This window comes from Yarrowia lipolytica, chromosome 1D (genome assembly GCF_001761485.1).
Source record: "Yarrowia lipolytica chromosome 1D, complete sequence".
NCBI classification, from domain to species: Eukaryota; Fungi; Ascomycota; class Dipodascomycetes; order Dipodascales; genus Yarrowia; species Yarrowia lipolytica.
In genome coordinates, this window is record NC_090773.1 from 1,217,585 (window position 1) to 1,244,227 (window position 26,643).

At 51.0% G+C, this 26,643-nt stretch overlaps 9 protein-coding genes across 9 annotated transcripts; 7 read left to right on the forward strand and 2 right to left on the reverse strand.

Moving 5' to 3' along the window:
* Positions 1-2,276: 2,276 nt before the first annotated feature.
* On the forward strand, positions 2,277-4,679 carry YALI1_D12198g (uncharacterized protein; the record flags this gene model as incomplete). Its single annotated transcript, XM_502624.3, has 1 exon — positions 2,277-4,679. The coding sequence occupies one exon, from the start codon at positions 2,277-2,279 to the stop codon at positions 4,677-4,679; it is 2,403 nt and encodes an 800-aa protein (XP_502624.1).
* Positions 4,680-4,776: 97 nt separating this feature from the next.
* Positions 4,777-7,638, reverse strand: YALI1_D12252g (uncharacterized protein; the record flags this gene model as incomplete). The annotated part of the gene is made up of 1 exon (XM_502625.3): positions 4,777-7,638. One exon carries the CDS (start codon positions 7,636-7,638, stop codon positions 4,777-4,779), a length of 2,862 nt encoding a protein of 953 aa, XP_502625.3.
* A 385-nt stretch (positions 7,639-8,023) lies between these two features.
* On the reverse strand, positions 8,024-9,544 carry YALI1_D12271g (uncharacterized protein; the record flags this gene model as incomplete). The annotated part of the gene is made up of 1 exon (XM_502626.3): positions 8,024-9,544. The coding sequence occupies one exon, from the start codon at positions 9,542-9,544 to the stop codon at positions 8,024-8,026; it is 1,521 nt and encodes a 506-aa protein (XP_502626.3).
* A 1,075-nt stretch (positions 9,545-10,619) lies between these two features.
* Positions 10,620-12,632, forward strand: YALI1_D12282g (uncharacterized protein; the record flags this gene model as incomplete). Its single annotated transcript, XM_502627.3, has 1 exon — positions 10,620-12,632. One exon carries the CDS (start codon positions 10,620-10,622, stop codon positions 12,630-12,632), a length of 2,013 nt encoding a protein of 670 aa, XP_502627.1.
* Positions 12,633-13,924: 1,292 nt separating this feature from the next.
* On the forward strand, positions 13,925-15,349 carry YALI1_D12315g (uncharacterized protein; the record flags this gene model as incomplete). The annotated part of the gene is made up of 1 exon (XM_502628.3): positions 13,925-15,349. The coding sequence occupies one exon, from the start codon at positions 13,925-13,927 to the stop codon at positions 15,347-15,349; it is 1,425 nt and encodes a 474-aa protein (XP_502628.1).
* A 1,359-nt stretch (positions 15,350-16,708) lies between these two features.
* Positions 16,709-17,680, forward strand: YALI1_D12342g (uncharacterized protein; the record flags this gene model as incomplete). Its single annotated transcript, XM_502629.3, has 1 exon — positions 16,709-17,680. One exon carries the CDS (start codon positions 16,709-16,711, stop codon positions 17,678-17,680), a length of 972 nt encoding a protein of 323 aa, XP_502629.1.
* Positions 17,681-18,009: 329 nt separating this feature from the next.
* YALI1_D12355g (uncharacterized protein) lies at positions 18,010-19,335 on the forward strand (the record flags this gene model as incomplete). The annotated part of the gene is made up of 1 exon (XM_502630.3): positions 18,010-19,335. One exon carries the CDS (start codon positions 18,010-18,012, stop codon positions 19,333-19,335), a length of 1,326 nt encoding a protein of 441 aa, XP_502630.3.
* Positions 19,336-20,015: 680 nt separating this feature from the next.
* On the forward strand, positions 20,016-20,532 carry YALI1_D12376g (uncharacterized protein; the record flags this gene model as incomplete). Its single annotated transcript, XM_068282665.1, has 2 exons — positions 20,016-20,172; positions 20,216-20,532. 2 exons carry the CDS (start codon positions 20,016-20,018, stop codon positions 20,530-20,532), a joined length of 474 nt encoding a protein of 157 aa, XP_068138766.1.
* A 2,226-nt stretch (positions 20,533-22,758) lies between these two features.
* YALI1_D12403g (uncharacterized protein) lies at positions 22,759-24,363 on the forward strand (the record flags this gene model as incomplete). The annotated part of the gene is made up of 1 exon (XM_502631.3): positions 22,759-24,363. One exon carries the CDS (start codon positions 22,759-22,761, stop codon positions 24,361-24,363), a length of 1,605 nt encoding a protein of 534 aa, XP_502631.3.
* Between the last annotated feature and the right edge of the window lie 2,280 nt (positions 24,364-26,643).

Here is a 26,643-nt window from a genome sequence, read left to right on the forward strand (position 1 = left end):
TCAAATGCTGGTATTTCAAAATGTGGATTACATAAGCGGTAGCGGACAGAGGGATGGGTTGTGAATGTATAATGTTGGTAGAAGGGTGGCAAGAACGTCAGAAGTTGTTCAGTTTGACAATTGTGGTGGATTATGGGAGTTTTAAGAAAGGAAAGTGCAAATACTTGTACCGTATGTTTCTACAGTACCAGATTGATAAATTTGTTAGTATTTCTACAAACATTACTGGATGATTTGGACTGCACGGACATCTCGAATAGGTCCTTTCTACAGTATAACCTGACCACGAACCAAATGCGACTGTTCGACATCTACTTGTAGTACTGTACCCTTGTATTGTCACAATAAACCCGTACCGCACCGACCGCTTGACTCTCGTTTGCACTGGTACATGCTGGAACATGTTGCATTGTGCATATACCAGCCCTTGCTCGTCAAAGCAACGGGCCGGCGAATAAAGACATTCTAAAACAAGGTCGGTTTTACATTCTCGGATACAGACATTTGAGTTAGTGGGCTAGAGGTGTGAAAAAGCCGACCGTGTGTGGTTTGTGCGCGACAACTGCAGTGGCGTTTGGACTACAAGTAGGTTCGGAAGTTGATGAGATGGGAAAAAAGAGAGGGGTTTGATTAGCCCATAATAAGGAGCAGGGAGGGGATTGACAGCAGCTAAAATCGAAAAAAAAAAACGGGGAATAAATGGCATACCAAGGCCAAGAACAGCTTGCCATTGCCCCTAGCTTCCAGTATAGCTCCAGAGGGCCCCGCACTCGACAGGTCTCTTCTTGTCCATGCATGTTCTGGAAACCTTCGTAGCGAACCTTGGAATCATCGTGGGTTTAAAGAAAGGTTGGCGTGGGAGAAATGACGTCTTTGAGGTAGATAGCGGTGACTAAGTTAGTGCCATAGATAAGAGTCGATTGTTGGGAGATAGGGTGGGTGTTTGATTTTGCAGATATGACGACCGAAGGTTTCTCCATGGCACCGCTGTCTCTGACGGCAGTTTCTCTGGAGATGATTGAGACTGCCGGCAGGGCTAATCAAGTGTGGGGAAGAACGGTATATTACGATATAGTTCTCTTGCTGTGTCCTTCAGATGTTGAGCATACAGGGCTGTAAAATGGGGGCAGAAGATGCAAGTGGGCGTCATGTGACAGCCTTGCTCACATATCTCAGGTGAACTGGCGAGACAGTGTCTTGAGTCTCTCGGAGTTGGTGACTACAGTTGGAGTGAGTGAGTGATGGAGGCGCAGACGGAGCAGTGAACACTGACTGTGAGCACGAGCATGAGCATGAGCACGAGCATAAGCATGAGCACGACCACGAGCACAGCACTGCACTGACTAATGAACAGTCACAGCAACACTTGCACATGGGTTGGCCGCGGCAATGTACGACAAGTAGCCCAAGCTAAAACCCCCCTCTTGTGCCAAGAGTGCTTGCTGACCGCGACCGCGACCCACAGGCCCACGCTTTCTGCTACCGGATTGAGAAACTTTTCCGGCACGCCCTTTGCATCTCAACATGCCAGATGTAGGAACCTACAGCGAGTGGGCGGAAAAGGAGGATAAAAAGCAAAGTCCAGCAGTAATGAAATCTTCGGGGGATGTCAGAGCTACATTATGTACCTTGTAGGGGGGAACGGCTTTTGCTATGGTGTACGGCACTCCAGGGTGACGGTGAGTGTAGCCCCGCGTGTGGAATGGCCGGGTCGCCAAACACAAAACCAATCAACGCCTTTTAGCGCCGGTCGTTTCTTTTTCCGCCTCGTTTTGGGCTATAGGACCTTGTGTTCAAGTGCAGTACCTTCCATGTCCTGCGGTGAGATTGTGGGGCCGACCGTTGGCTTTGTTAATACGGACGGATAAACGAACTTGTTGTTGGAGCTTAAAAGAGTAGCGCACTAGGCTGGGTGCGGTCTACCAGTAGGCCGATTGGCTGGCTGGCACGAAGGAGATGGCGCCAACGAGGGCGAAAATCAACTGCCAGCACCACCAGAAGCCAATTGCTCTCTTCGCTGTCGCTCTCTGGGCCGCCCCGCGTCCTCCATGTGTACATCAGTCCCCCCCACAAGTGTAGCAGACGGGAAAGTTTCGTTTGGGTAACCACAGTGGTGCGGACAAATTTTTTGAGAGGGCCCAAAGCTTATTTGGGGAGTTAAAATAGGCCAAACAACATGGGAGCGCCTGTGTATAATCTTTCTGGAGAAGCAAGAGTAGGCACATGAGAAGAGCTCCCTCTTAAAACGACATTCAACTGCCGATTCTAGAGGGGACATGAACCGAACGAAATCCTTCGCAGGATGCTGGACGTGCCGAAACAGAAAGATCAAATGCGATCTGCGCAGACCCACTTGCCAACGGTGCGAGAAGGCCAAGCTGGAGTGCGAAGGATACTCCATCAAGCTGAGATGGGCCCGGACCGGCAAGGAGGGCGAGGACGGAGAGGAGGAGATCTTTCGCCGCCGCAACGTGGACTTTGTCGAGTACCCGCCAGAAATGACGTTTGAAACGTACCGCGAGATGGACATCACTCTGCAAAAACTCCACGCGCCAAAGTTCCAGGCTGACGAGACCATGGTTCTGGGACCCTTTGGCGTCTTCTCGGGATTTAAACGAAGACGCGTGGAGCTCCCACAGTCGCAGAACCAGCAGCCACAGATCAACTCCATTACCCCAAAGCATACGCCTCCTCAGATGGCCCAGGGACTGTCGCCAAACAAACAACAGCAGCAGCAACAGCAGCAGCAGCAACAGCAGCAGCAGCAGCAGCAACAGCAACAACAACTACAACACCCTTCACAATCTCCGCATTCGCATAACAACCAAGTAACACAATCTCCGCATCATGTCCACTCACCACATGTGCCGTCTCCGCACGTGCAACCACCACACATCTCGCCTGAGAACTTGCACGCCGACCTGGACCTCGACATTCTCATGAACAACCTGCCCGTGCACCCGCCCCAGATTCTGCCACTTACTTACTTCATAGACCCTAATCTGGAGATGCATGCTGACCACGACAATGAACCGCAGCCAGACTCGTCGCCAGCAGGAGGAATCATCCACAGAAACATTGAACAGATGGAGGAGAACGAGGTGAACACAATTTTCACAATTGTCCAGAATGACCTGGCGGGAACTGCATTCCCCAAACTCCCGGCGTCCGAACTCCAATTCTCAGACACACAGCTGCAATTCAGCTCGCAGTCCAGATACCTCCTGCACCACTACATCACATCTGTGTCGCAAACCATGACCGTGGTGGGCCATCCGAGAAACCCCTGGATGCAAATCTTCGTGCCCAGGGCCATTTCGGCTATTGGAGACCTGGTTGCTACGGGATACACCACCAACTCCAGAAACGCGCTCCTGCATGCCCTACTAGCCATCTCCGCATACAACCTGCAATCCAAGTACCCCAAGAATTCGCTGAACCGAAAGCATTACTCGGAACTAGGTCTCAAGCTGAAATCCGAAGCATACAAACTGTTGTGGCCCTGCTTCACAGAAGATATCAGTGACCAAAAGTACAAAGACGTACTGGTGTCTATTCTGTCAATGGTTCCTATTGATGTGGTATCTGGAAGCATGTCTGATTGCAGAGTGCATCTTTTGGCATGTCAAAAGTTCATTGAGATGCGTCTTTCTTCGCGAAGAGATATATCTCCAAAGGCTGCCACTTTGCATCGAATTTTTTGTTTCCTTCGATTGCTTCAGGAGTCTACGGTCTTCACAGATCTCATGGAAATCGACGACGAGGAGCTAAACGAAGTCATTACGGATGATCAGGATATAGACACTATTCTGACTGGTGCTGACGGCTCAAAAATGTCCGACAAAAAGCGTCTCAAGTTCTCAGATGCTGGTGGAGGTATTTTCCAGAAGGAAAAGGACCCCAAGAAGCTCGGAAAGGACGACAGAAAGAACTCCCACGAAGGCTACTTTGACACTCCCATTAAGAAGTCTCTCAAGGGCTCTCCTAATGCTCCTGTTCCTGGAACTCAGCGTCTCAAAATTTCAGAATACTGGCTTGGACAGCCTGATCTGGCTCCATGCTCCGATTCGTTCGATCTGAGCTCCATTCTAGCCATGTATGGTCTTCCGGACTCTCTGCAGGCCCTTTTGTCTCGAACGACAGCTCTAGCCAAGCGATGCATCAGTTTTAGACAGAAAAAGGGCACAAACTATGAGTCTGAGCAGATCCGTGTGCTCGAGCAGGATCTGTTGCAGTGGAGATTCGAGAAGAGCAAGATTGCGATACCCAGCTTCAACGACAACCGAAAGGCAGTATTGCATTACCACTGCATTTCGTTCCATGGAGCTCTGGTCATCTACTTTTACCGCCTTGTTCTGGGCTGGCCTGCGTCCTCTTTGCAGGACAGAGTCAAGTATCTGATGCACATTCTGCTGGAGATGCAAAATTTCAAGTCTAAAGTGTCTGTAATTTCCACTCCTCTCTTGTGGGCCGGTTTTGTGGGTGCCTGTGAAGCTCTGACGGAGGATACTCGACAGGGCTACACCAAGTACATTCAGGATCTGGCTGAATGTGGAATGGGAACTTACTACGTTCCCCGTAACGTCATCACCGAGGCCTGGAGGCTGCAGGATAAGGGAGAGGAGAGCAACTGGTGGGACATTGTCCGTGATTGGGAAGCCCACTTGCTTTTGTCTTGATGTGCTCGTCTCAATTATTGAGCTATTGTACAATATAATGAATAATGATAATGATATGATAATTAGTGTGTACCTGTACTACTGTACTTCTAGTCTCTTACTTCTGACTAGTGTAATGAGAACATGTTTCTGCGTCTGAATCAAAATCACTAGCTGCAGACTCATATGAAGATGGGGCCGGAGAAGAACATTTTAGAGGAGTCGAGTGGGAAGGGGCTGTGTTTGGTGGAAGCGCAAAAAACCCACCGAAGCCATTGGCTCCTTCTTTCTTGACCGTCAGAGAGTCCTTGATGGATTCATCAAACTTGATGACCTCAGGACGCGTGACTTTGGGGATCTCGAAACAAGTGAGCCTCAAATCATCGGGAGACCGAACCCGGGTCATGGCCACGTATGCTTGTCCTTCGGTGAACATGCCCTTCATGTCTACCACAGTTCGGATAAGTGTCTGTCCCTGACATTTGTGAATCGTGAGTGCCCAAGACAGACTCATAGGCAGCTGCAATCGCGAGCAAATGGTAGGGTACTTTCGAGCGTTTTCGTCTCGATTCTCACGAGCCAGCAGTCGAGAGTAGTCGAGCTTCTCGAACTCAACTGTAGGCACCAAGAAGAACTGCTGGTCACTTTCAGCGTCTGCAATGTACTCGTCTGCAAGTCTGAAGACGACCAGTAGGTTGGTGTTCTCTCTACCTACCTTGTTCTGTTCTTCCAACTCACGATTCTTCTTCTTTTGAGCCAGAGCCTCCTGTCGATACACCTCGTCAATGTGCATCAGGGCGTACCGATAGTAACACCACTGATAATGCTCCAAACGCATGCCAAGGTGTTGCTCCAGATCAGGAGGCATCTTGGCGTTGCGGCTCAGAGAACGAAGGTTTCTAGACTTGATGTAGTGATAAATGGCAAACAATAGATCCAGATCGTCTTTGTACAGATTGTACATTTCGTAGGTCATGAGAAATGCAACCTGACCCATATGACCGTTCACCAAACCCTTGTCGTAGTCATTCTTAAGATACATGACCTGGGCACCTGGTTTCAAACACAGCCTGTCTTCAGCGTTTATGTCCCTCATGGCTCGATCAATGAATTCCTGACTGTACCCCTCCGTGGTGTTACGCATGTCAGAAGCGTAAAAGAAGACTTCAGGGCCGTCTAGCAGCTGCAGCTCTCTCTGATTAGTTGCTTCGACACCACTGATAGTGCTTTGAAGGTGAACAGTTTGTTGGCCCGGGGGATGCCTGCCAATGAACTGAGAAAAGTAGCTTCGAAGAGCATCAGTCTCTTGAGTGGTACCTTTATACGTTCGGAACAAGTTGAGCATGGAGGAAAACACGGAGCCCTCAGTTTGACGCTTGGCAACAGTGAGACGCAGTCTGTTGGCTCCAAACACCTTCTGAAACGCCTCGGAGTTAAACAAAAAGTCTGGAGGAAGCTGGGCGCCAGCACCATGCTTTCTGGCGTATGCGTTTTTGTCTTCAAACGAAGGAACAGGGGGAAGCTGATAAAAGTCGCCCACACAAACAACTTGTATTCCTCCAAAGGGGAGGTCCTTCAACATTTGGTCACGCTCATTGTCCTCCTCCGTGTAATGTAACATTTCTTTCAGAAAGTTGTAGTTTCGAGCTTTTTTCTTAGAGCGTAGCTCCTTTTCATACTGAACAGCAGCCTTTTGTGAAATTTGGAAAAAGTTGGATCTCACGACTCGGGCAATGGTGTCAATCTTGTCAAACATGGCTCCAGATACCATACTGCACTCGTCAATAATGAGCACCTCGGTGAACTTCCACATTGCGGCAGCCCTGGGGTTGTTGAAGAGCTTGGCAATGCAGGCTTCGGCGCTCTCTTTCATGAGACCCAGACCAGTCCACCTATGAATAGTTATGCCATCCACGTTGACTGCAGCTAGACCAGTAGGTGCTGTGACTTTGCAGACAACTCCTTTAGACTCGCAATGGTTCTTGATCTCCTTGATGAGCACGGACTTTCCGGTTCCAGCTCCTCCCGTGAAAAACAGACTCTCGCCTTTAGCCACTAGGTCAAAGATGACCTGCTGTTCTTCAGTGAGCGTGATATTTTGGGGCTCCAGAAGCGACAGAGTAGTGGTGTTGGCAGCCACAGCGTCGGTTTCGTCGTCGCTGGCGGTGCTCTCGCAATTCTTGCCAGCCTGTTGGCTGGATCTGGGCATACCAGTGTGGAGGTTTGTGTTTTGAGAAGGAGCCGTTGAGGGGTCTTGCTTGACCACAGGTTCAGAACATTCGCCACCACGGTTTTCTTGCGCTTCATGCATCTTGTTCAGATACGAGCTGTACTGGGCCAGGAGCATCTTCTTAGCGTCTCGTCTCACCAGACGCTTTATCTCTCCTAGTTGTAGAGCGGTGAGTTCAGCATGATTCAAGCCCGAATGACTTTGCATAGCACGATGAAGATCCTGCTTGTAGTATGCCACCACCATCACGAGCTCCTTGGGCGTCCATTCCTTCCACCAGTCGTCCCGAACGAACATATTTTCATCTTGAATCTGAACAGGCGGAGCGGTACGTTTCTTGGCGGAGTCCTTGGAGCTAGCATGGGCTCGTTTCTTAGACCTTTGCTTCTCCCGTTCAAGAATCTGTGCCACATCCCTGTACCTTGGTTCATGCCGTCCCTGTGACTGTCGCTCTCCCTCCGACAGTCGTCCCAGTATGCTCTGTTCCTCCTCCAGAAGCCGTTCTCGTTCAAGCAATAGATCAGTCTCGTCTTCCTCCGGCTCATCAACCTCCATGCGGTCTTCCTCGGTGTTTTGACGCCCGGCCCTAGCGCCCTCGGACGACTCTTTCTCTCGTAGTTGGTGCATAAGCGAGTTGATCTGGACTGCTCCCTCCTCCAGACGTTGTCGTTGGTACCGCTCAGGCTCTTCGGTGCGCGCTGTCACGTGCCGGTGTGAAATTCCGCTAACATCCTTGTTGAGACGAGCCATTTCCCGCTATCTCGAAGGGATCCAGTCGTTATTGGCGGGTGTGACGTATGGTGTTGAAGATGTTGTTTCCCACTACAGGTAATTTATTTGGAATTACCCTTTTAGACCAAATTATGCACTTTGGACGTGACGCGTCTGAACGCACGTGACGGAAGGACACAACCGAATTATGTCAGATAAAACAAGAAGCGACGAAATATGGGCTGTACTATTTGTGAACATGTTGGTGGATGCCACAAGAGCTCGTTTGTCTGATAAACTGACTGTTGCGGTACCGGTACTCGAAGGTACTCATAGCTCTTTAATTATATGTACAGTATGTTCGCTTCCCACGATACTATTAAAATGCAATGCTGTTTTGATCTAAATGACTTTCTATTTGAATTTAATCAGAGAAACCAGTCCACTCTTCCTCAGACTCAACCTCCTCCTCGTCTTGGTCTTGGTCTTGGTCTTCCTGTTCGGCGTCTTCACTGTGGTCATCGGAAGAGGTTTCCTGGGCGCTCTCAACCTCAGACACCTTAGGGACTCTGTGTCCAATTTCACCAATATCCCGCTTCTCGAAGCAGGCAGCAAAGAAGCCAATGCCTCCGTCGACCTTGGGTAGAGCTCGAACGACTCCCTCAGCCAGAGCAGCTCTCTGATTCTCAGGAAAGTCTGAAAAGCCGTTGGGGTCTCCTCGTCGCGTCCATAGAGGAAGAACACGCAACTTGGGGGCCAGCTGCCATCCCTCAGCAGCAACCTGCGAGTCCAGAAGCAGTTTCTGAACCACTTCCTCGTTTTCAATGTTGTGAATGGAGCAGGTAGAATAGACCACCTTCTTGGCAGATCCAAACAGCAGGGCATGCTTGACGATTCGGTACTGAAACTCGGACAGCTTGTGGAGTCGGAACTGATCCTTCTGGTCGTCTCTGTTGGTTTCCTCCGCCGCGGCAGCGTCGTCCTCGTGCTTTCGTCCAAAAATACCTGATCCCGAACACGATGGGTCCACGAGAATACCCTCCACTTCGGGGTAGTCGTCGGGGTTGGTGTCGGTGAAGTCTCCCACGTTCACCTTGATGCAGTTGTGACAACCCGCGGTCTTGACCATCTTGGTAAGAAGCTTTGCTCGAATGGCGTCTTTTTCAAACGCATCAATAGAGCCAGGGGTACCAGCCACGAAAGAGGCCAGGTGTGTGGTTTTGTTTCCGGGTGCAGAGCAGCAATCAATGAGCTTCTGGCCAGGCTGGGGGTTGAGAATGGTAGCGGGAAAGCAAGAGGCTCGATCTTGAATGATGATCTTGCCCTGCTTATATAGCTCGCAATTAGCCAGTTTCTCTCTGGGGTGAATTCCGTAAAGATGGGGCACGTGAATGTCCTTGTATATCTGTCCGGGCTGAATTGTGCCGCCCTCGATCTTGTCGATAGGCTTGAGTCTCGCGATCAAAGGCGTCTTGTGAAACTCTTCCTCGTTACTGAGCACTGTGTTGATTCTTATCCATCGAATGGGCGTCGAGTCTTCCTCCACGAGCTCGTCGAGGTCCGAGACCTTGTGTTTCAGCTTGAATTTGGTCAGCTCGGACTTGAGACGGGTCTGGTGGGCCAGAAACATGTCTTTGAGAGGACCCTTGGAGATGGTCAGACGCTTGGACCGGGAGCAGAGCAGGTCGTGGGCCATAAGAATGGCCATGTTCATGGTGATTTTGGTTTTTCCAGGCTTGTCGGAAATGGGGATTTCCGCAGCCTTGATGATGTCCACCAGAAAGGGTCTGTATTTGAGGGCCGAGAAGACCACGGCAAACACATGTTTGGGGTCGGCTCTGAGTCGCGTTTTGCCGAGCAGCTTGGACTGAGCAAATATTCGGTTCTGTAGCGAGCCCTTCTTGGACGGCTCCAGAAACTGGGCGGCCTCCTGGTAGAAGTTCATGGTGTCTGCTTGGAAATACTGTCGTCAACTGTCGTTAGTGCATCCGCCTCAGGATTTTTTTCTGTATCTGCATGATCTAGGAGCTTAATCCAAGCCGCACAGTGCGAGAATGAGCGATTGGGAGTTTGTTGAGTGTATCAAATAATTTAGTACGGATTTGAAATATAGTCTGAATATGGCCTGAAACAATGTTCATTATATAAAATAAATAAAACAAAAACCCAGCGGTACAGTATCGTACAACGAAACAATCATCACCAGAACAACAACACTACAGCTCAATCTATTTGAATTACCGCCAGTTAACCAACCACTCGTCTACCCTGGTTGTTTCGCGTTTCGCTGTCATCTGTTGGTCTCGTGTGTGCTTTAAATACCATCTAACATTACTTAGGCGACATGAAGGGTCCCCATACGAGCTTTGTCATCAGCTTACAGTAGCTAACGTCTCCGACAACCATCAAGCTGCGCACCATCGTCTATATATAGCCACGCCAGCGACGACGCAGACACACGGCACTTCTGCCAACTGTCAGCTGTGTACACACCAGCACTACGCCAAGCATTTATTTTTCCTTTGACCAACCATACTCTCGCACCGCCAAAACCTACAAGTAGATGGTGGTACAGTACTGTATATTGGCAGGCTGGCAGATTGCACATCTAATCATGCAGTAGCCATTAGGGGGAGTAATATTGCACTTGGACTTGGGCTTGGAGGGTAGGAAACGACCATGTAACGTGGGCGATTGATGGAGGAGAGAGGAAGACCGAAAGTGGCGAGAGTGTCACATGACTAGAGTCAGACTTTGGCGCGGTTCTTCATTGGTCCCCCGTTGGTATATCGCCGTGTTCGCCACCGCAGTGGCAAACCCCTTTTGGTCCATTACTGTAGCACTGCCAAATAACTCTGATCCGGAATGCTCTACTTGTGCGATATGATACTTAGCGTACTCCCAACTGGCCCAACCCAAACCCTAGGTTCACAGTGCACAGCGCATCAACATAGCAGCAGGGACACCATATACAACACCATCGGTCTGCAGTTCTTCCTCCTGACCATTCCGCCACAACCATGGACAAAGAACTCATCAGCACAGTAAACAAGCTGCAGGATGCGCTGGCCACCGCGGGCCCGGCGTCCAACCCCATCGATCTGCCCCAGATCACGGTGGTGGGCTCGCAGTCGTCGGGCAAGTCCTCGGTGCTGGAGAACATTGTGGGCCGAGACTTTCTGCCCCGTGGCACCGGTATCGTCACGCGACGACCGCTGGTGCTGCAGCTCATCAACCGACGGCCCACTGACGAGCTGGGCGCCCAGAAAGACGTTTCCGGCGAACGAACCAACGAGACCAACGAGGACGAGTGGGGAGAGTTTCTGCACCTGCCCGGCAAAAAGTTCCACGACTTCAACGAAATCCGAAACGAAATCGTGCGCGAGACGGACGCCAAGACCGGCAAGAACCTGGGAATTAGCTCCGTGCCCATCAACCTGCGTATCTACTCGCCCCACGTGCTGACCCTGACTCTGGTCGATCTGCCCGGTCTCACCAAGGTGCCTGTGGGCGACCAGCCCAAGGACATTGAGCGGCAGATCCGAGAAATGGTACTCAAGTTTGTCTCCTCGCCCAATGCCATCATTCTGTCCGTCACAGCCGCCAACACCGATCTGGCCAACTCGGACGGTCTGAAACTGGCTCGAGAAGTCGACCCCGAGGGAGCCCGAACCGTCGGAGTGCTCACCAAGATTGATCTGATGGACCAGGGAACTGACGTGATTGATATTCTGGCCGGACGAGTCATCCCCCTCAGATACGGCTACGTGCCCGTTATCAACCGAGGACAGAAGGATATCACCTCCAACAAGAGTATCAAGGCCGCCCTGGAGTACGAGAAGGACTTCTTTGAGAACCACCCCTCGTACAAGGCCAAGGCCCAGTACTGTGGTACTCCTTACCTTGCCAAAAAGCTCAACAACATTCTGATGCTGCACATCAAGGCGACTCTTCCAGACATTAAGGCCCGAATCGACAAGACTCTGCACAAGTACCGAACCGAGCTCGATCAGCTGGGACCCTCTACTCTTGGTTCCTCCTCCTCTATCGTTCTGAACATGATCACTGAGTTCTGCAACGAGTACCGAGCCGTTCTGGATGGTAAGGGACAAGAGGTAACTTCTCTGGAGCTTTCTGGAGGTGCCCGAATCTCGTTTGTGTTCCACGAGATTTACTCCAATGGTGTCAAGGCTCTAGACCCCTTTGACCAGATTAAGGATGTGGATATTCGAACCATTCTGTACAACTCTGCCGGTTCTTCGCCGTCACTGTTTGTAGGCACTGGCGCTTTCGAGGTGCTGGTCAAGAAGCAGATCAGACGATTCGAGGACCCCTCTCTGCGGTGTGTCACTCTTGTCTACGATGAATTGGTGCGAATCATCACCCAGATTCTCACCAAGCCTTCTTACCACCGATACCCTGCTCTCAAGGAGAAGATCAACGCGGTAGTGATTGCCTTCCTGCGACAGTCTCTGGTGCCCACCAACAAGATGGTCACCGACACCATCAACGCCGAGGAGTCGTACATCAACACTGGTCATCCCGACCTGCTCAAGGGCTCTCAGGCCATGGCTATTGTGTCTGAGAAGATGGGCGGCACCACTGGCGTGCCCAAGGCCATCGACCCTGCCAACCCTGCGGCTGAGGAGTCCACCGGCTTCTTTTCGCAATTCTTTGCCTCCAAAAATAAAAAGCGACTTGCTGCCATGGAGCCCCCGCCAGCTGTTCTCAAGGCTTCTGGTACCATGACCGAGCGAGAGACTCTGGAGACGGAGGTGATCAAGCTGCTGATCCAGTCTTATTTCAACATTGTGCGACGGACCGTGGCCGACATTATTCCCAAGGCTGTCATGTTGAAGCTGATTATGCATTCCAAGCAGGAGATTCAGAAGGAGCTGTTGGAGAACTTGTACAAGTCGGACAATCTGGACGACATGGTCAAGGAGAACGATTTCACTGTGCAGCGACGAAAGGAGTGCCAGAAGATGGTCGAGGCTCTTTCCAAGGCCGCTGAGATTGTGCAGAGTGTATAGATAGAGCAGAGCACCTAATTAGAGATGGATTAATGAATTATGAGGTTAGATTGGTGGCCCGTAGGCCAATGCAGGGGTGTAACTGAGAAGCACAGTGCAGACGAGTACAACAACTGTTCGAGTACAAGTACATACTGTACTTGTCTAAAAAGAGCTAAACAGAATCATGTCTTGTGTGAATATGTCAAATGTGCGATATGCCAACTGTGCGATATGACAAATGTGCGATATGACAAATGTGCGATATGGCGCAATCTTGTTGCAGTACCAACTATCGTACAGTATCAGTGTTTATGGTCGTAGAACGGGGGACAAGCAAACATCTGGTACATGTACTGGTACTACAGTAACCACCAAAAACCGAGTTATTAGTCATATCGGACAAGAGATGAATCGATATGACTCTACAGGACTGATCTTCTTATACGTACTGTACTGTACCTCTCATGTCAACGCTGCATGAGCAAAACTGTATAATTGAGTGTGCGATACACATTATCGCCGATGGTTGCTGTCTATATTTGGTGTGGCGAGCGTGGAAAGAGAGAGCGGATGTTTGTGTATATTAGTCAGCATTCGTAGCGGGTGAACGCTCCATTATTTAGCCGTCGTGTACACGTTCTGCTCGTTCGCCATACGTCTCGTGTTCCCCTCTTTTGGTGCCAGTATGCTACTAAATTATACACAGTATCTGCAGATTGAGCACCTGACATTGATACATCTAACGTAACTAAAAAAAAAAGCAGAGAAAGGGAGAATAGTGTGGCACACGCACGCACAAGAGCAGCTCCTTTTGAAGTCTGTCCAAAGTTTATTGGGTGGGTGGAGCGGAGGCGCAGGGTGTAGTGACGGGTGTGTTTTGCGGGTGTGTTTCTGTGTTTTCGTGTTGTTGGAGCCCCGGTGGTCGTTCTATACCTGCCTCTTCTGCAGTATTTATTTGTACTTGTACTTGTACTTGTAGCCATAGCCAAAGCCATATTGTATCACCCCTTTAAACTATCGCCCCACGCCTGCATGGTCACAAATCTGGGTCTACCGTGCAATATAGTGTACTGAGTTGGTCAGTTGGGACAAGCGTGAAAATAATACAAAGCCCCGTCGTCCCCACTTGCTGAAGCTCGATAGCAGCGGTGTCGCCTTCTCTTCTGCCAGAGATCCCATTGCCACATTTCAAGCAAATTGCAATCGCCACTCAGACCACATCTGCACCATCTTGCATCTAAAACAGTGGTCGAAACACTACCGTGAGAAAACATCTCGGAGCTACACCATCTATCCACCACACCACGACCATGTTCAACCTGACGGACCACAAATTCCGTGAGAGGGTGGAGGACAACGTGCGGGCCCGAAGCGCCCTGCTGCGCAACAGCTGCTCCACCTGCTCCTACCAGTCGGTCGACAGACGGGCCTACGGCTGGAGAAGCACCTCCTCCAAAACCCGGCTCTTCTCCAGAGACAACCTGCGCAACATCAGCTACACCCGGCTGATCGGAGGCATGGCGCTCTTTGTGTCGCTCAGCTTCGCCATCAACTACCTGCTACTCATGTCCTTTGGGGCCTCTCCTGTTCCCGGGGGACTCACCGGCGGCTTCCGGCTCACCCCCATGGTCCCGGGCACAGCGCCACCCGGAGGAGCGCCCATTCTCACAAACACAGCGCTCATCATCTCGCCAAATTCGGACTTTGTGGTGCCTGCCCGAATGGCCGCTTTCGGAAGAGGACTCATGATGGACGAGTTTGAAACGACCGTTGATGAGACAGAGAAGCAAGCCAGAGATGCCCAAGAGACAGACAAACTCGCGCACGACATTGCCGAACACTTTCCGACCGGAATTTCAGACGGAACCCCCATCCTGATTCCCCCCAACAGACGCAAGGAGCCCACAGTCAACGCACCTCTCAGAGGCGAGATCGAGGTGGTCGGAGGAGATGCATGTGGATCGGGTAAGCACCGCAACCTAACAGACAAGATTGCGCTCGTCATGAGAGGAGGCTGCTCGTTCTACGACAAGGTGCTGACGATCCAGGGCTGGAACGCCAAGGCCGTTATTGTGGGAGACAACCAGTACAACCGAGGGCTGGTGACCATGTACTCCACCAACGATACTGACATGTGCCAGGTGCCAGCCATGTTTGTGTCTCGAGCCTCATTCGAGCTGCTGTCTACCGAAGATGAAGTGAGCATAATTCCTGGCCCTTCGGCTACCCCAGCTCTAGACACTATTTTGTTTCTGCTCATCTCGCCCATCTGCTCGCTCTCAATCATTTATCTCATGGTATCTGTGCATCGATACTTTACACAGCTGACTCGACGTGCCCCCAAGCGAGCTGTTAAACAGCTTCCTGTCCGAGTCTGGATGGGCCAAGGAGTCCATTCTCCGACTGTAAGGGGCAAAACACAAGGCAACAACTCGTCTTCGGGAGTTCTGGAAAGTGTAGAACCCACCTCTACGGCTGCTGCTGCTCTGGAAGACTCTCCCGAGCCTCCGTCCACACATTCCGACAAGGTATGGGTGTCGTCTGACGAGTGTATCATCTGCCTGGAGGAGTTCACAGTGGGCGAGTCGCGGGTGATGCAGTTGCCTTGTGGGCACGATTTCCACGAGGAGTGTATCCAGCGATGGTTGACTACGCAGCAGCGAACCTGTCCCATTTGCAAGCACGATATTACTCAGCCCATGAGCTCTCCCGGTGAGACCACTCCTTTGGTTTAAGATGAGTAAGAGACAGCATAGCCGAGGATGCACCCCAGCAGGTGCTTATGACTGACACGATATATTTATTTACCCGGTAGGGGTACAAAGTAGCTAATTGACGAAAATGGATCCAGTGGTATAGTGGTGCAACCAACTAGAATGACGCGATCAGACCAGAGGATGCTAATTTTGATGTTGATAATATGCGACGATAAAGGATGAAGATGGCCCAGAAACGAATGTCACGGAAACAGACAATACCATTGTTTGTTAACCAGACTAATTACCCCGTACAGTTACAAGTACTAATTAGTTTTGTGCCTGGAACTAGTGTGACTCCACTGCACCCTTTCATTTGCCTTCCATGGTCTTAACTCAGGGATTCAGCCCACCTGGTTTGAACCTCTTGCTCAGACTCGGGGAAATGGTTCTTATGGGGTCCTGAATTTCCCGCAACATCGTGATCATGAATTGATCATCTGCCATGCTACGCGAGCAGAAGTCTACCTCAACATCGGGCTCTTGTTGATCGTTATCGTCCGAGATCTAATGGCCCTTCGATGTGATTCATTCACTCGACTACAATGACGAATGTTTGGTGCTTCGACTGTCAGATGGTTTGGATGCGCACGGGCTGTTGAATTATCGTATCGTACTTGACACATGCAGGACTTGGACTTGGCTTCTGGGTTTACACCACTTCGAGGTGTAATTTCAGCGACTTTGATCGGACTGAGTTAGCACGAGTACTCGTACTCGCTTGGTAAGCGTTGACAGGTTGCCGTTGTCGGACTTGGCGTCGTCGGATTTGACCGAGAGACCACCTTGTCCAGAAACGGCACAAGAAGAGTACAGTATATATAGTGTGGACCGGAGCCGACAGCGATTTACAGCTCGCACAGCATGAGCACGTGCCGTGAGGGTCCCGTTTCAGGCCCATGTCTCTACTGGTACGATTGAACTGTATGCTAAAAAGAGGGTAATCGAGAGATTCGCCACAGCGGAGTCTACTTGTAGATTGGCTGCATCAAAGGGTGGAGAAGGGTGTGAACCCGGGCGGAAGACGTCTTTCTGAGGCGTTAAGAGACGAAACATCAATCAATAGAAGCATCGCGACTCTCTAGAGCCGGGTTGCAGCCCCATCCGTCTCCTCCAACGCCCTCAAAACGGCGTCTCAAAGTTCCAATTCACCTGACAGGGCCAACAATAAGCCTCGCACTCTCTGTCTCTCCCAGTGCAGCTACTCTAAGCGTAAATTGTACCCTGGTGCATACGGAGGTGCACCTCTGACGAACATTTACCCAGTGCTACACCTTCACTCTGCGCAGCACGCTCATCTCCACACCACACCACGCCCCACCACCAAGCGCACAAATAATGGACTTTTACTTCCAGCCTAATGGCCAGCCCTCCATGGGCAACGGCCAGATGGTCAGCGGGCACTCGGGCCACACCCTCAACATGCCCAACGGCCAGCAGCAGCAGCACCATCTCCACAACGATGCCAGCACCATGCACTCCCACCATATGCTGGACGCCAACGGAAACCACATCATCCCCGCGGTGGTGTCGCCTCCCAACAACTTTGACGCCATCGACTGCTCGCCGGACGCCCTGGACTGCCAGATTAAGGACGAGCAGTTCGGCTTCACCAACCCCGCGCACCAGCAGCAGCAGCAGCCGCAGCTCTTCGACATGAACAACATGGGCCACATGGACTCTACTAACCCTTCCAACAACGGCGGCGAGATTCCCGACGACCAGATGCAGGCCAACGAGCTCGACGACGACCTCACAACCAAGCGAAAGGCTCAAAACCGAGCAGCGCAGCGGGCGTTCCGAGAACGGCGAGAACAGCGCCTCAAGGAGCTGGAGGACAAGGTCGCCGAGGTTGAGCAGGAGCGAGAGCGTCTTGCTTCCGAAAACGAGCGTCTTAAGCGGGAAAACACAGTCATCACCACCGAAAACAAGGTGCTCATGGAGACGGCCGTTTCCAAGGGCCCCTCCTCCCCGGACCCCACACAACCTCCTATTGGCAAGGCCAACTTCCCCTACAAGCAGCTGCAGGAGATGCGGGCCAAGACCCAGGAGACTATCCTTGGTGGTCACGAGCCTCCCGGAGATAAGAACCTCAAGATCATCTACCAGAGCGAGGTCAGCAACGATACCATGCTAGGAGCGGCCGCCGTCTGGGACACGATAGCCAAGCACGCCGAGGAGGAGGAGTTCGACATTGATCTTGTTGCCCAGCTCATCCAGGGTCATCAGCGATGTGAAGGCTTCGGCCCCGTTTTCCCTCTCAAGGTTGTGGAGGATGCTATTCGGGAGGCCATTCGACAGTACGTTTAGATGTGGCCATGGTTGCGTCTAATTAAGTGTACTGTATCGGAAAGAGCTGGCCGTGGGTGTCAGTTATATATATATCAAGTGCCCGTCTTGTGTCTGGAGCGACTAGCTAAGCATTTAGCCGTTCCGATGCCGGGGTGCAATTCTTGAATGCAGTGAGTTTTTATTAGTGAATCCGGAGTGTGCGCAGTAGTCGTAGACAGCTCCTTAGGGGAGTGCGTACTGTATCCGTTCCACTACTTGTAGTTGAGGTGGTGGTCTTACTACTTGTAGTAATAGTCCCTGACAGCATTAAAGGTGCATTTAATACAACATAAACGATTACTAATCAAATGGGGGAAAAGCCGAATCGAATAGGTAGGGCTAATATCAGCTATATTAATCATGATCACATTTTTCTTCCATCTTTTCAGCCCTCGTACCCGTCACGCCAACTTCACCCTCTGATATCCAGTCAAAATAAAGTTCACTCGTCAATCGTGCACCTCCCAAAAGTCGCATCACCAAGTTCACCAGAAACACAGCAGCACAGTCAAGCACCATTATTCATCACACACATCATGTCAGGACTCCCCCAGGCCCTGGCGAGCGGCTTTGCTGCACGTGTCCGAGAAGGTGGCACCACGCTATACATCAACACAACGCCCATGTTGCGATCGGCGCGTCACAACACGGCGGTCAACTACGCCGAGTTTGAGGAGGACTTTGATGCCAACGACTTTGAGGACGACGACGACGACGATCAGTCGCAGAGGGAATCACGTGACGGATCAGAGGAGGCGGAAGGCGACGAGGATGGAACCAAGAAGGAGGAGCAGGACAAGTTTGCCGGACTCAAGGCTCCTCTGGTGTCCAACGAGCCCAAGCGAGCTGCTCCTCCCGTGCGGCCGGTCATGTACCCTCAGGAGGTTCTCGAAGAGCTGTCACAGGTCAAGGAGCCTACCCTGATTCCAATTCGCGTGGCGGTCGAGAATATTGATGTGTTCCGAGTGCAGGACTTCTTTCTGTGGGACGCCGACGAGAAGATTCTCACTCCCGAGCAGTTTGCAACCCTGACGTGTGCAGATCTCGACGTTCCCATTGGATACTCGGCCCAGATGTCAGCCCAGATCAAGAAGCAGCTTGCTGAATACACAGCCGCCCCCGCTCTGCCCAAAGACGTTGAAGTGCATGTCATTGTGGAGTTGGCGGTCACCGTGGACAAGATTGTCTACGAAGATAAATTCGAGTGGGACCTGAGCGGCGAGTACGCGACTCCTCAGGAGTTTGCACGAACCGTGGTCCAGGATCTCGGTCTGGGTCAGGAGTTCTACCCAGCCATCACCTACCAGCTATACGAGACTCTGGGCAAACTACAAAAGGCTTGGTTGGAGCGAAGTATTCCTCTGGACGTCGACAACCGGGCCGCTTTTGGCCTTGAGGCTGGCCTTCGTGTCGACCAGGACAATCTGGGAGAGTCGTGGGTTCCCAGAGTGGAGGAGATGACGCCCGAGGAGATGCAAAAGCGAGAGATGGAGCGAGACCGATCGTCGCGACGTCTCAAGCGAGAAAGCGCACGAATGGCCGAGGTGCCTTATGTCGATCTCGACAGCTTGTATTCTAGAAAGCGACGACGACGATTTGATGAGGACAGCAGGAGCGGCAGTCCCATGTGGTAGTGGCCCTACTTGCTGCTGGGATTGGTTATGTACAATAATATTAACAAGGTGATTGGATTTGGTTTGTGCGGTGCACCGCAGAATGTAGACCTCGGTCTACTTGGAGCAAGGAGTTATGGACGGCATGAATGTATATACAAGTACACTGTCGGCAACTTACTCGACATGTGTGCTTGTCTCGTGTGCTTCACGGCCGAGTCGGAGCCACCCCCACGGCAGTTATTCATGCAATAGGTCTTAACACGTCTTCTGAAATCCACCTTTGGCAACGTTCATTCCATTAGGGGACCCCCACCTTTGCGAAAGTGGGTCTCTGGGGATTGATAAGGGGGGGGGGGGGGGGGGGGGTTAGAGGGAACGGTCGAGACTGTTGAGTGGATGTACTAAGAACTGCATGACTAAGAGCATGGCCCAGATTGTACAGTAGCCAGACAGTATTTTTAGTCACCGCATGCCCGTACATACATGTACAGCATCAGTACTCGTACCTCGCTCTTCCCCACGAGCTGCATGCCATCCATCCATCATCGTACATACACGCTTTAGCGTCCAGGGTGCATTCGCCATGGGCTGCCGTGTTCGATCCTCGGTTATCGGGCGTTTGAGGAAGTAGAGCAACTACCGACGAGTGATCCAGCTCATTCGCCTATTTGTAGTATGTGTCAATATCAGCTCTGTAGATGGGTGTTACAGGACCAACTAGCCGGACGTGCCGATTTAGAACGTCTCAAGTTGATACTAATCCCAGGGGCGTTCTAGTGTGGTTTTCGGTGGGTCTTATCACGACTTTTTCCATCTCCTCCTTATATTCCCGTCTCTTTCCGTGTCTGGTAAAGAGTTATAGGTGTCGTATGCATCCTGGTTCATGGAGATCTCAGAGTTGGTAAGCATGAAAGCGACTTGCGAATACGAACACCGTATCAGAAGTACGACGATCCAATTCGACCGTCGGCAGCATGTCTCCGTAACCAAGTAGACTCGTTATCCGACAAGAACGCGCGACTCTATCGGCCGGAGGATCACGGACCTTTATCCTTTAAGGCTCAACAGATACAAGGTCTAATAGGTCCAGACTTAGACTCGACACTAATGGATATAGATGACGTGCAAAGGGACGAAATACCGTTTTGTGTATCTCTTGCAGAGCGTGCGCAAACGTTGATAACGAGCCAGGCCGCTCTTGGACGTGGCTGCTGAGCTGCTATCTCTGAGTCCGTTGATCCGTTATCTTGACTCGCATGGACAAAAGAAGATGTGAGGAAGCAGGAACATTGGCAAGGTGACATTCAAAGAGTCGTATTTTTAGTCGAAGCGTTTTCGCGATGGTGTGTGGAGTCCGGGGTAATGGAATGGGAGCACGCACCATCTCATCAGGCATGCAAAAGTCTGGGTAACCCCACAAACGCCTTGTTTGGGTCGCCTGATGGTGGTTTTTACCGGCCCAGAACAAAGACGGTGGCTGAGCGCATGCGAGCAGAGTCCGGGGTCGCGTTTTTTTGTTTCGGCGTCCCCTAGCGTCTCATCGTTGGACCATAGGTTCCATTCTGCCCCATAACGTGCCATGTCTTTCCTTATATACTGTGGGATGTAACCTTGGAGATGCGACGCTACACTGCCACTAAGATTACGGTTGAAAGCTAAAGACGATGGATTGTGGAGAGAACGAAAGACAGATTGCGGAGATCAATGTGGGGCGAAAAAGAGGGGCGCGCGCTTCCAGGAACTACTTTGCGGCTGGTGGGGCCAGATAAACAATCACCTATACAGCCGCCGGTCCGTATCTTGGAACGTAACAATAGCAAAGTAACATTCCAGCATAACAGTTCAGTTGAGCCGCACGAAAAAACGGGTCATAATAAAAAATGAGAGACAAACAGGAGCCGCCGCTAACTCGCTAACCTCTTGTAGATACGGCTGATTATATCGCGTAATGGCATGTCAGAGGACGTATCGGTGCATTCGACACCATGGACTGTCCTACTCGCTCACTCAACCGACTTGGTCGCAAGTGGATTACGCGATATGCACAGTTTTTCATTTGTCGGGTTTCGTTTGTTGGCTATTACGGAAAAATACATACAATAGACGCTCGTGCAGACGAGGACAGGATAGATGCATGACCTGTAGGATACATTGGAGAGGTACCACGAAGAAAAAAAAGCACAAGATATTTTAGTTCCCCCCACAGAAAGATGGACAAGGCGGGTAAACCGAGATGTTCATGGCTGTCAACGTGCCGAGACCTCCTGATTCAGGGCTGCTTGTGTGTCGCGAGCGTCTCCGAATGCCAAACAGTCAGCCGTTCCCCAGAGCGCATCTCATGTAACAGCGGATATATTAATTTTTGCATGCGCTAGCGTATCGAGAGTGCGAGTAAGCCAGTAAACCAGCTTCACAGGAGGCCACATGGGCGGTCGGACAACTGATCAGCTATCTACGAGGGCTATTCCGCCGCCCCTGAAACAAGAAACTGCCTATCTAATCTGGTACATGGGCGTATCACATCGCCACGGCCGATAGTCCGGGGAAGATTGCATGACACGCCACCACAACCGTTGTCGCAGGGCTACCAGACGGATGTAACATGTGGTAGCCCCCAGTGTAGCATTGGCAAAGTGGCTATCGGGGACTCGCGTCCAAAAGCAAAGTTTCAGGCGCTAACTTCGGCCTTGGTCTTGTGAGTTTATGGAGAGCTTATGCGGACCTCGTCTTAGGTCTCACCACACTAACGCACGGCGTCATCACTGGGGGTTTCTTGGGGTACACGATATTTAATACCCGGGGTTTCCAACTCGAATCGACAAGTTACAGACGACAGTGAGTACTACCGCGACAGGCAGCAGCGAGCCCCCATACCGGGCTCGTAGCACTGAGACACGATGTGAACCTGACGACGCGGATCAGACAAACAACAAGAGAGGCTCAAGTATGGCTGGTTGGTGGACAAGTCAAGGAGCTCTTCTAGAGCCTGATCTGTGGCAGCAACAGGAGCGATTGGATTCTCGTCGACACTGATCCATGTATCCAAGACTCTCTTGAGAGCTTTTCTCGGGCTTCTGCTCCATTGCGCCTTGGTTTGTGTCTTTGAACCCGTCCATGGTTTGGGCTATCTTATCTACGACCAGGATCCACCAGGAAGAGGGCGCTATTTTTAAGTCGATTAAACAACAGAGCTTGATTGTTGCCGAGAGCTGACATTCCCAGGGAACGGCCCGCGGAGCCTGAAGCACCCCTGTGTCAAATACCACAGTGCCTCCGTCGTGACAGGACAACCCCAACCCCCCTGGATGCTCTTAAAATTCAACGTCATTTTTTCCCTCTAGTCCCCACATTCGGTACAGGCAAGACAACCCAAACGCTAACACAGTTTGTACACGCACGACCCAGACGCGCGAACCTAACAAGTCTAAAATTAAAGTCAAAATGTCGCTTCATTCCTCCACATCTCATGACGAGAAAACCAGTGTCGTCGACCCAATGTCGTCCGAAGACGTGGGCAAGACCCGAGACATTGAGATCCAGGAACTGCCCGACCAGATTCTTGAGGCCCACATCGACAAGTCCAAATGGTACAACAAGCGACTAAAGATTGGCAAGTTCAACTGCCTGCCCTACTCATCGTCCTTTGTCCAGATGATCATGGTCTCCTTCATCTTCTTCCTCTGCCCTGGTATGTTCAACGCCCTGACCGGTCTCGGTGGCGGAGGACAGATGGACTCCACCGTCCAGTCCAACGGTAACGTTGCCCTGTACGCCTGCTTCGCTACCATTGGTTTCTTTGCCGGAACTATCGCCAACAAGCTTGGTGTTCGAGCTACCATGACCATCGGCTCTTTTGGATACGCCCTCTACATTGCCTCTTTCCTTTGCTATAACATCACCGAGAACGGTGGCTTTGTCATTGCTTCCGGTGCCATTCTTGGTTTCTGCGCCGCCTGCCTATGGTGTGCCCAGGGCATGGTCGTCATGGGCTACCCCGCTGAACACGAGAAGGGCCGATACATTGCAGTCTTCTGGGTCATCTTCAACCTCGGAGGTGTCATTGGCTCTCTTGTGCCTCTTATCCAGACCTCTGTCGACAACACCGAGCTCGGCAAGGTTGGTAACGGCACCTACGCCGCCTTCCTGGCCCTGTCTGCGGTCGGATGGTTGATTGCCATGTTCATGCTTCCCGCCAAGTACGTGGTCAAGTCCGATAACACCCGAGTCATTGTCCGAGAGAACCCCACCTGGAAGTCTGAAATCATTGCTCTCGGAAAGACCATTGTCACCGACAAGCACATCATTCTGCTGTTCCCCATGTTCTGGGCTTCCAACTGGTTCTACACCTACCAGTTCAACCAGTTCAACCAGCCCCGATTCAACATCCGAACCCGATCTCTCAACAACCTGCTCTACTGGGTCACCCAGATTTTCGGAGCCGGTATCATTGGTCTGTGTCTTGATTCCAAGCGAGTTGGCCGAAAGAACAAGGCCCGAATTGCCCATGTCACCGTCTTCGTGCTCACCATGGCCATCTGGGGTGGAGGCTACGACTTCCAGAAGCAGTACACTCGTGAAGACATCCCCACCGGCCCCGATGCCGACAAGGACACCTTCTGGAAGATTGACTGGTCCGACTCTCGATACGGAGGACCCTGTGTGCTCTACATGTGCTACGGTCTCTTCGATGCCATCTGGCAGACTTACATTTTCTGGGTTCTGGGAGCCCTTTCCAACTCTGCTCGAAAAGTTGCCGTCTACGCCGGTTTCTACAAGGGTATCCAGTCTGCTGGTGCCGCTGTCGTCTGGCGTCTTGATGCCACTGGAGCCGAGTACATGAGCATCTTCGCTTCTTGTTGGGCTCTCTGCTGTGGCTCTCTGGTGCTCGCTGCCCCCGTCATCTGGTTCTACGTCAAGGACCACACTGAGGCTGAGGAGGACATTCAGGATCTCGGCCCTGACGTAGCTGTCGTGAACGCTGCTGGGGAGAAGGACCTTGACGACAAGGAGCACATTTCTGTGCATGAGCGAACCGAGTCGGTCTAAGGAGCATTAGGACTTCTGGGTGTTTGATTTATTTAATTGTATAGCATTAAAACATTTGAGTGATATTGGCTATGCAGAGTAGTGGCTGGTACATCATCAGAGTCTCAGCAATACACATGGTTCTGGCTGGCGGGTATAAAAAGGCTGGTGAACTACAAGTGGTGATCGTTAACTTGAGCTGGTCAAGAAGCTCTTGGATCAGATGTCTGATGTACCCTTTCTAATTGGCGGCAGCTAGTTGATTTTCAGATAGTCGCTAGCCAAGAAAGTTAGACTTGCCCATGATATGTTGGACCGTTATTCTGTTTACAATGTGCTACTCGGATACTGTACAGACTACACCGGTGATGGTTCTTTAGTCTCCAATTTGGTCTTGTAATCCAGGGCGACAGCATAAGGAAGTAAGTGGAAGTATGAACTTCTTCCCTTCAAGTCAACTGTCAAGCGAGTCAGTTGATATGACAACATGATCTAGTGAGACACGGCAACAATTGCATTTGTACAGTAGTCAGACCAGTTAACAGGCTCAGACTGGGAGCCTTCTGAGGGTATGTTCATAGTGAAGACGTGTCGTGAACTGCGCCCACAAGGGGGCTGGCATGTTAAAATGATTGCACAGGTTTGAAGCATGTTTAGTTAGCTCATCTGCCTTCTAGTTTCCGATCTGGGAGAAGAGTACCTCTGGTAAGCACTTTGGTGTGTCTTCTTTGCGGCTACTACTGTATAACGTCATGGGTTGATTCTTTGATGTGATATTATTATTATTCATGGTGGATAATATTCCCCCCGGTACCTTACAGAACCGGTCCCTGCCTCGATAATTATTTTCCCCCAGTTCCTGCTGGACAATGAGCGCTTCTAGAGAGGGCAGGGTCTCATTGTAGATCGGACCAGCTCGAGTTGGTGGTGTGTGGTTCAACCGGGCAGGGGTGGCTGGTTCGCTTAGAACGCATGGATAAGGCTTGAATATGCAGGTTCGGTTCTCAATCGGGTTGGGACAAACCAGCACAACAAAAAGGGAAAAAATTAAAAAAAAAGTTGACATGACCATGTAGCCACGAGGAGCACAATTATGACCCCGAAAGGGTGTTTTGAGAGCTTTTGTCGTTTTTTTTTTTGTCACAACACAACCATCGAGAGAAAGCAGGGTCGGCATTTCATCAGCCACGTTAATGGTGGTCAGGGAGTCGCCAGGTGGAAACACTGCTGCTCAGTCCAACAGCAACTCAATTTTTTGTTTGAAACTGCCCTGTGGAGACGGTTGAGAGATAGGATTAGACATGGGTATTGTCCAGCAAGAACAGCGAGATAGACAGGGGCTGGATACGTGGGGTCAGCTGTCCCTGGTGTTCTTAGGGTTTCTGGAGACCGGGATCGGCTCGAATAACCAGCATCGCAAAACCCGTGGGGTAAACCCACCGCAGACTGAAGTATAAGTTTCTATAGCATAGCAAATGGGTTATGAATGGACCAGCTCTAGACTGCAAAACCTCCATGAACGGCTGTTTTGCGCACCCCCCTACACCTCTAGATTCCGTTCGTTTCTTCTGTGTTTTTCGGCGACTATTTTGCACTATCTTGATGCCCGTTGAGTATGCAGGCATTCGCTCTTCTCTCGGCACCCCTCTCATCCTCGCTAGCCACTACGGCTGCGTATACTTACGGCCACTTGACTATTTTTGGTAATGGCACTACTGACGGGAAAGTGGGCAAGCTAATTAAGCGAGATGGGAACAATACTCGTACTCGCACTGGTAATCACCAAATCGGTTGTTTATTGTTTTCCCCTCACTCTCCACTCGATAGTAGCCAACTACTGTACTGGTACGAGTAGCCGACTAGTTTGCCATAGTCGCTCGCGGTGTCAGATACAGAGCAACAGTTGCAACCCTTGTCCTATCCATGTAACATTGTTCTGTAGATACATACTGGACAATCTGTCGATCACCGTCCATCATCATGCCAATGTTGTTTCCAGCCTTGCAACCCGGTCGTTTTTTGCGCCCAAGTGCTCTGCTACAGTAGCGGCCCTCAATAGCTCGAAGCTGCTAGTCAACCGATTTCGTCCAGATAATATCTGACCATGCCTCTAGCATGGAACAGAGGGGCAATTAAAGGTAAAAGAGACGGCCGGAATGAACCCATTTCGGACTCCACTTGCATCTACAGACAACATGATATACGGGCAAGAACCAGCCTGCATCCAAAAGCACGAATATCAGAAGGGCGCAGTCCCAGGCGATGTGACGTTTCACAAATGCGCAGTCCTGAAGATCTACC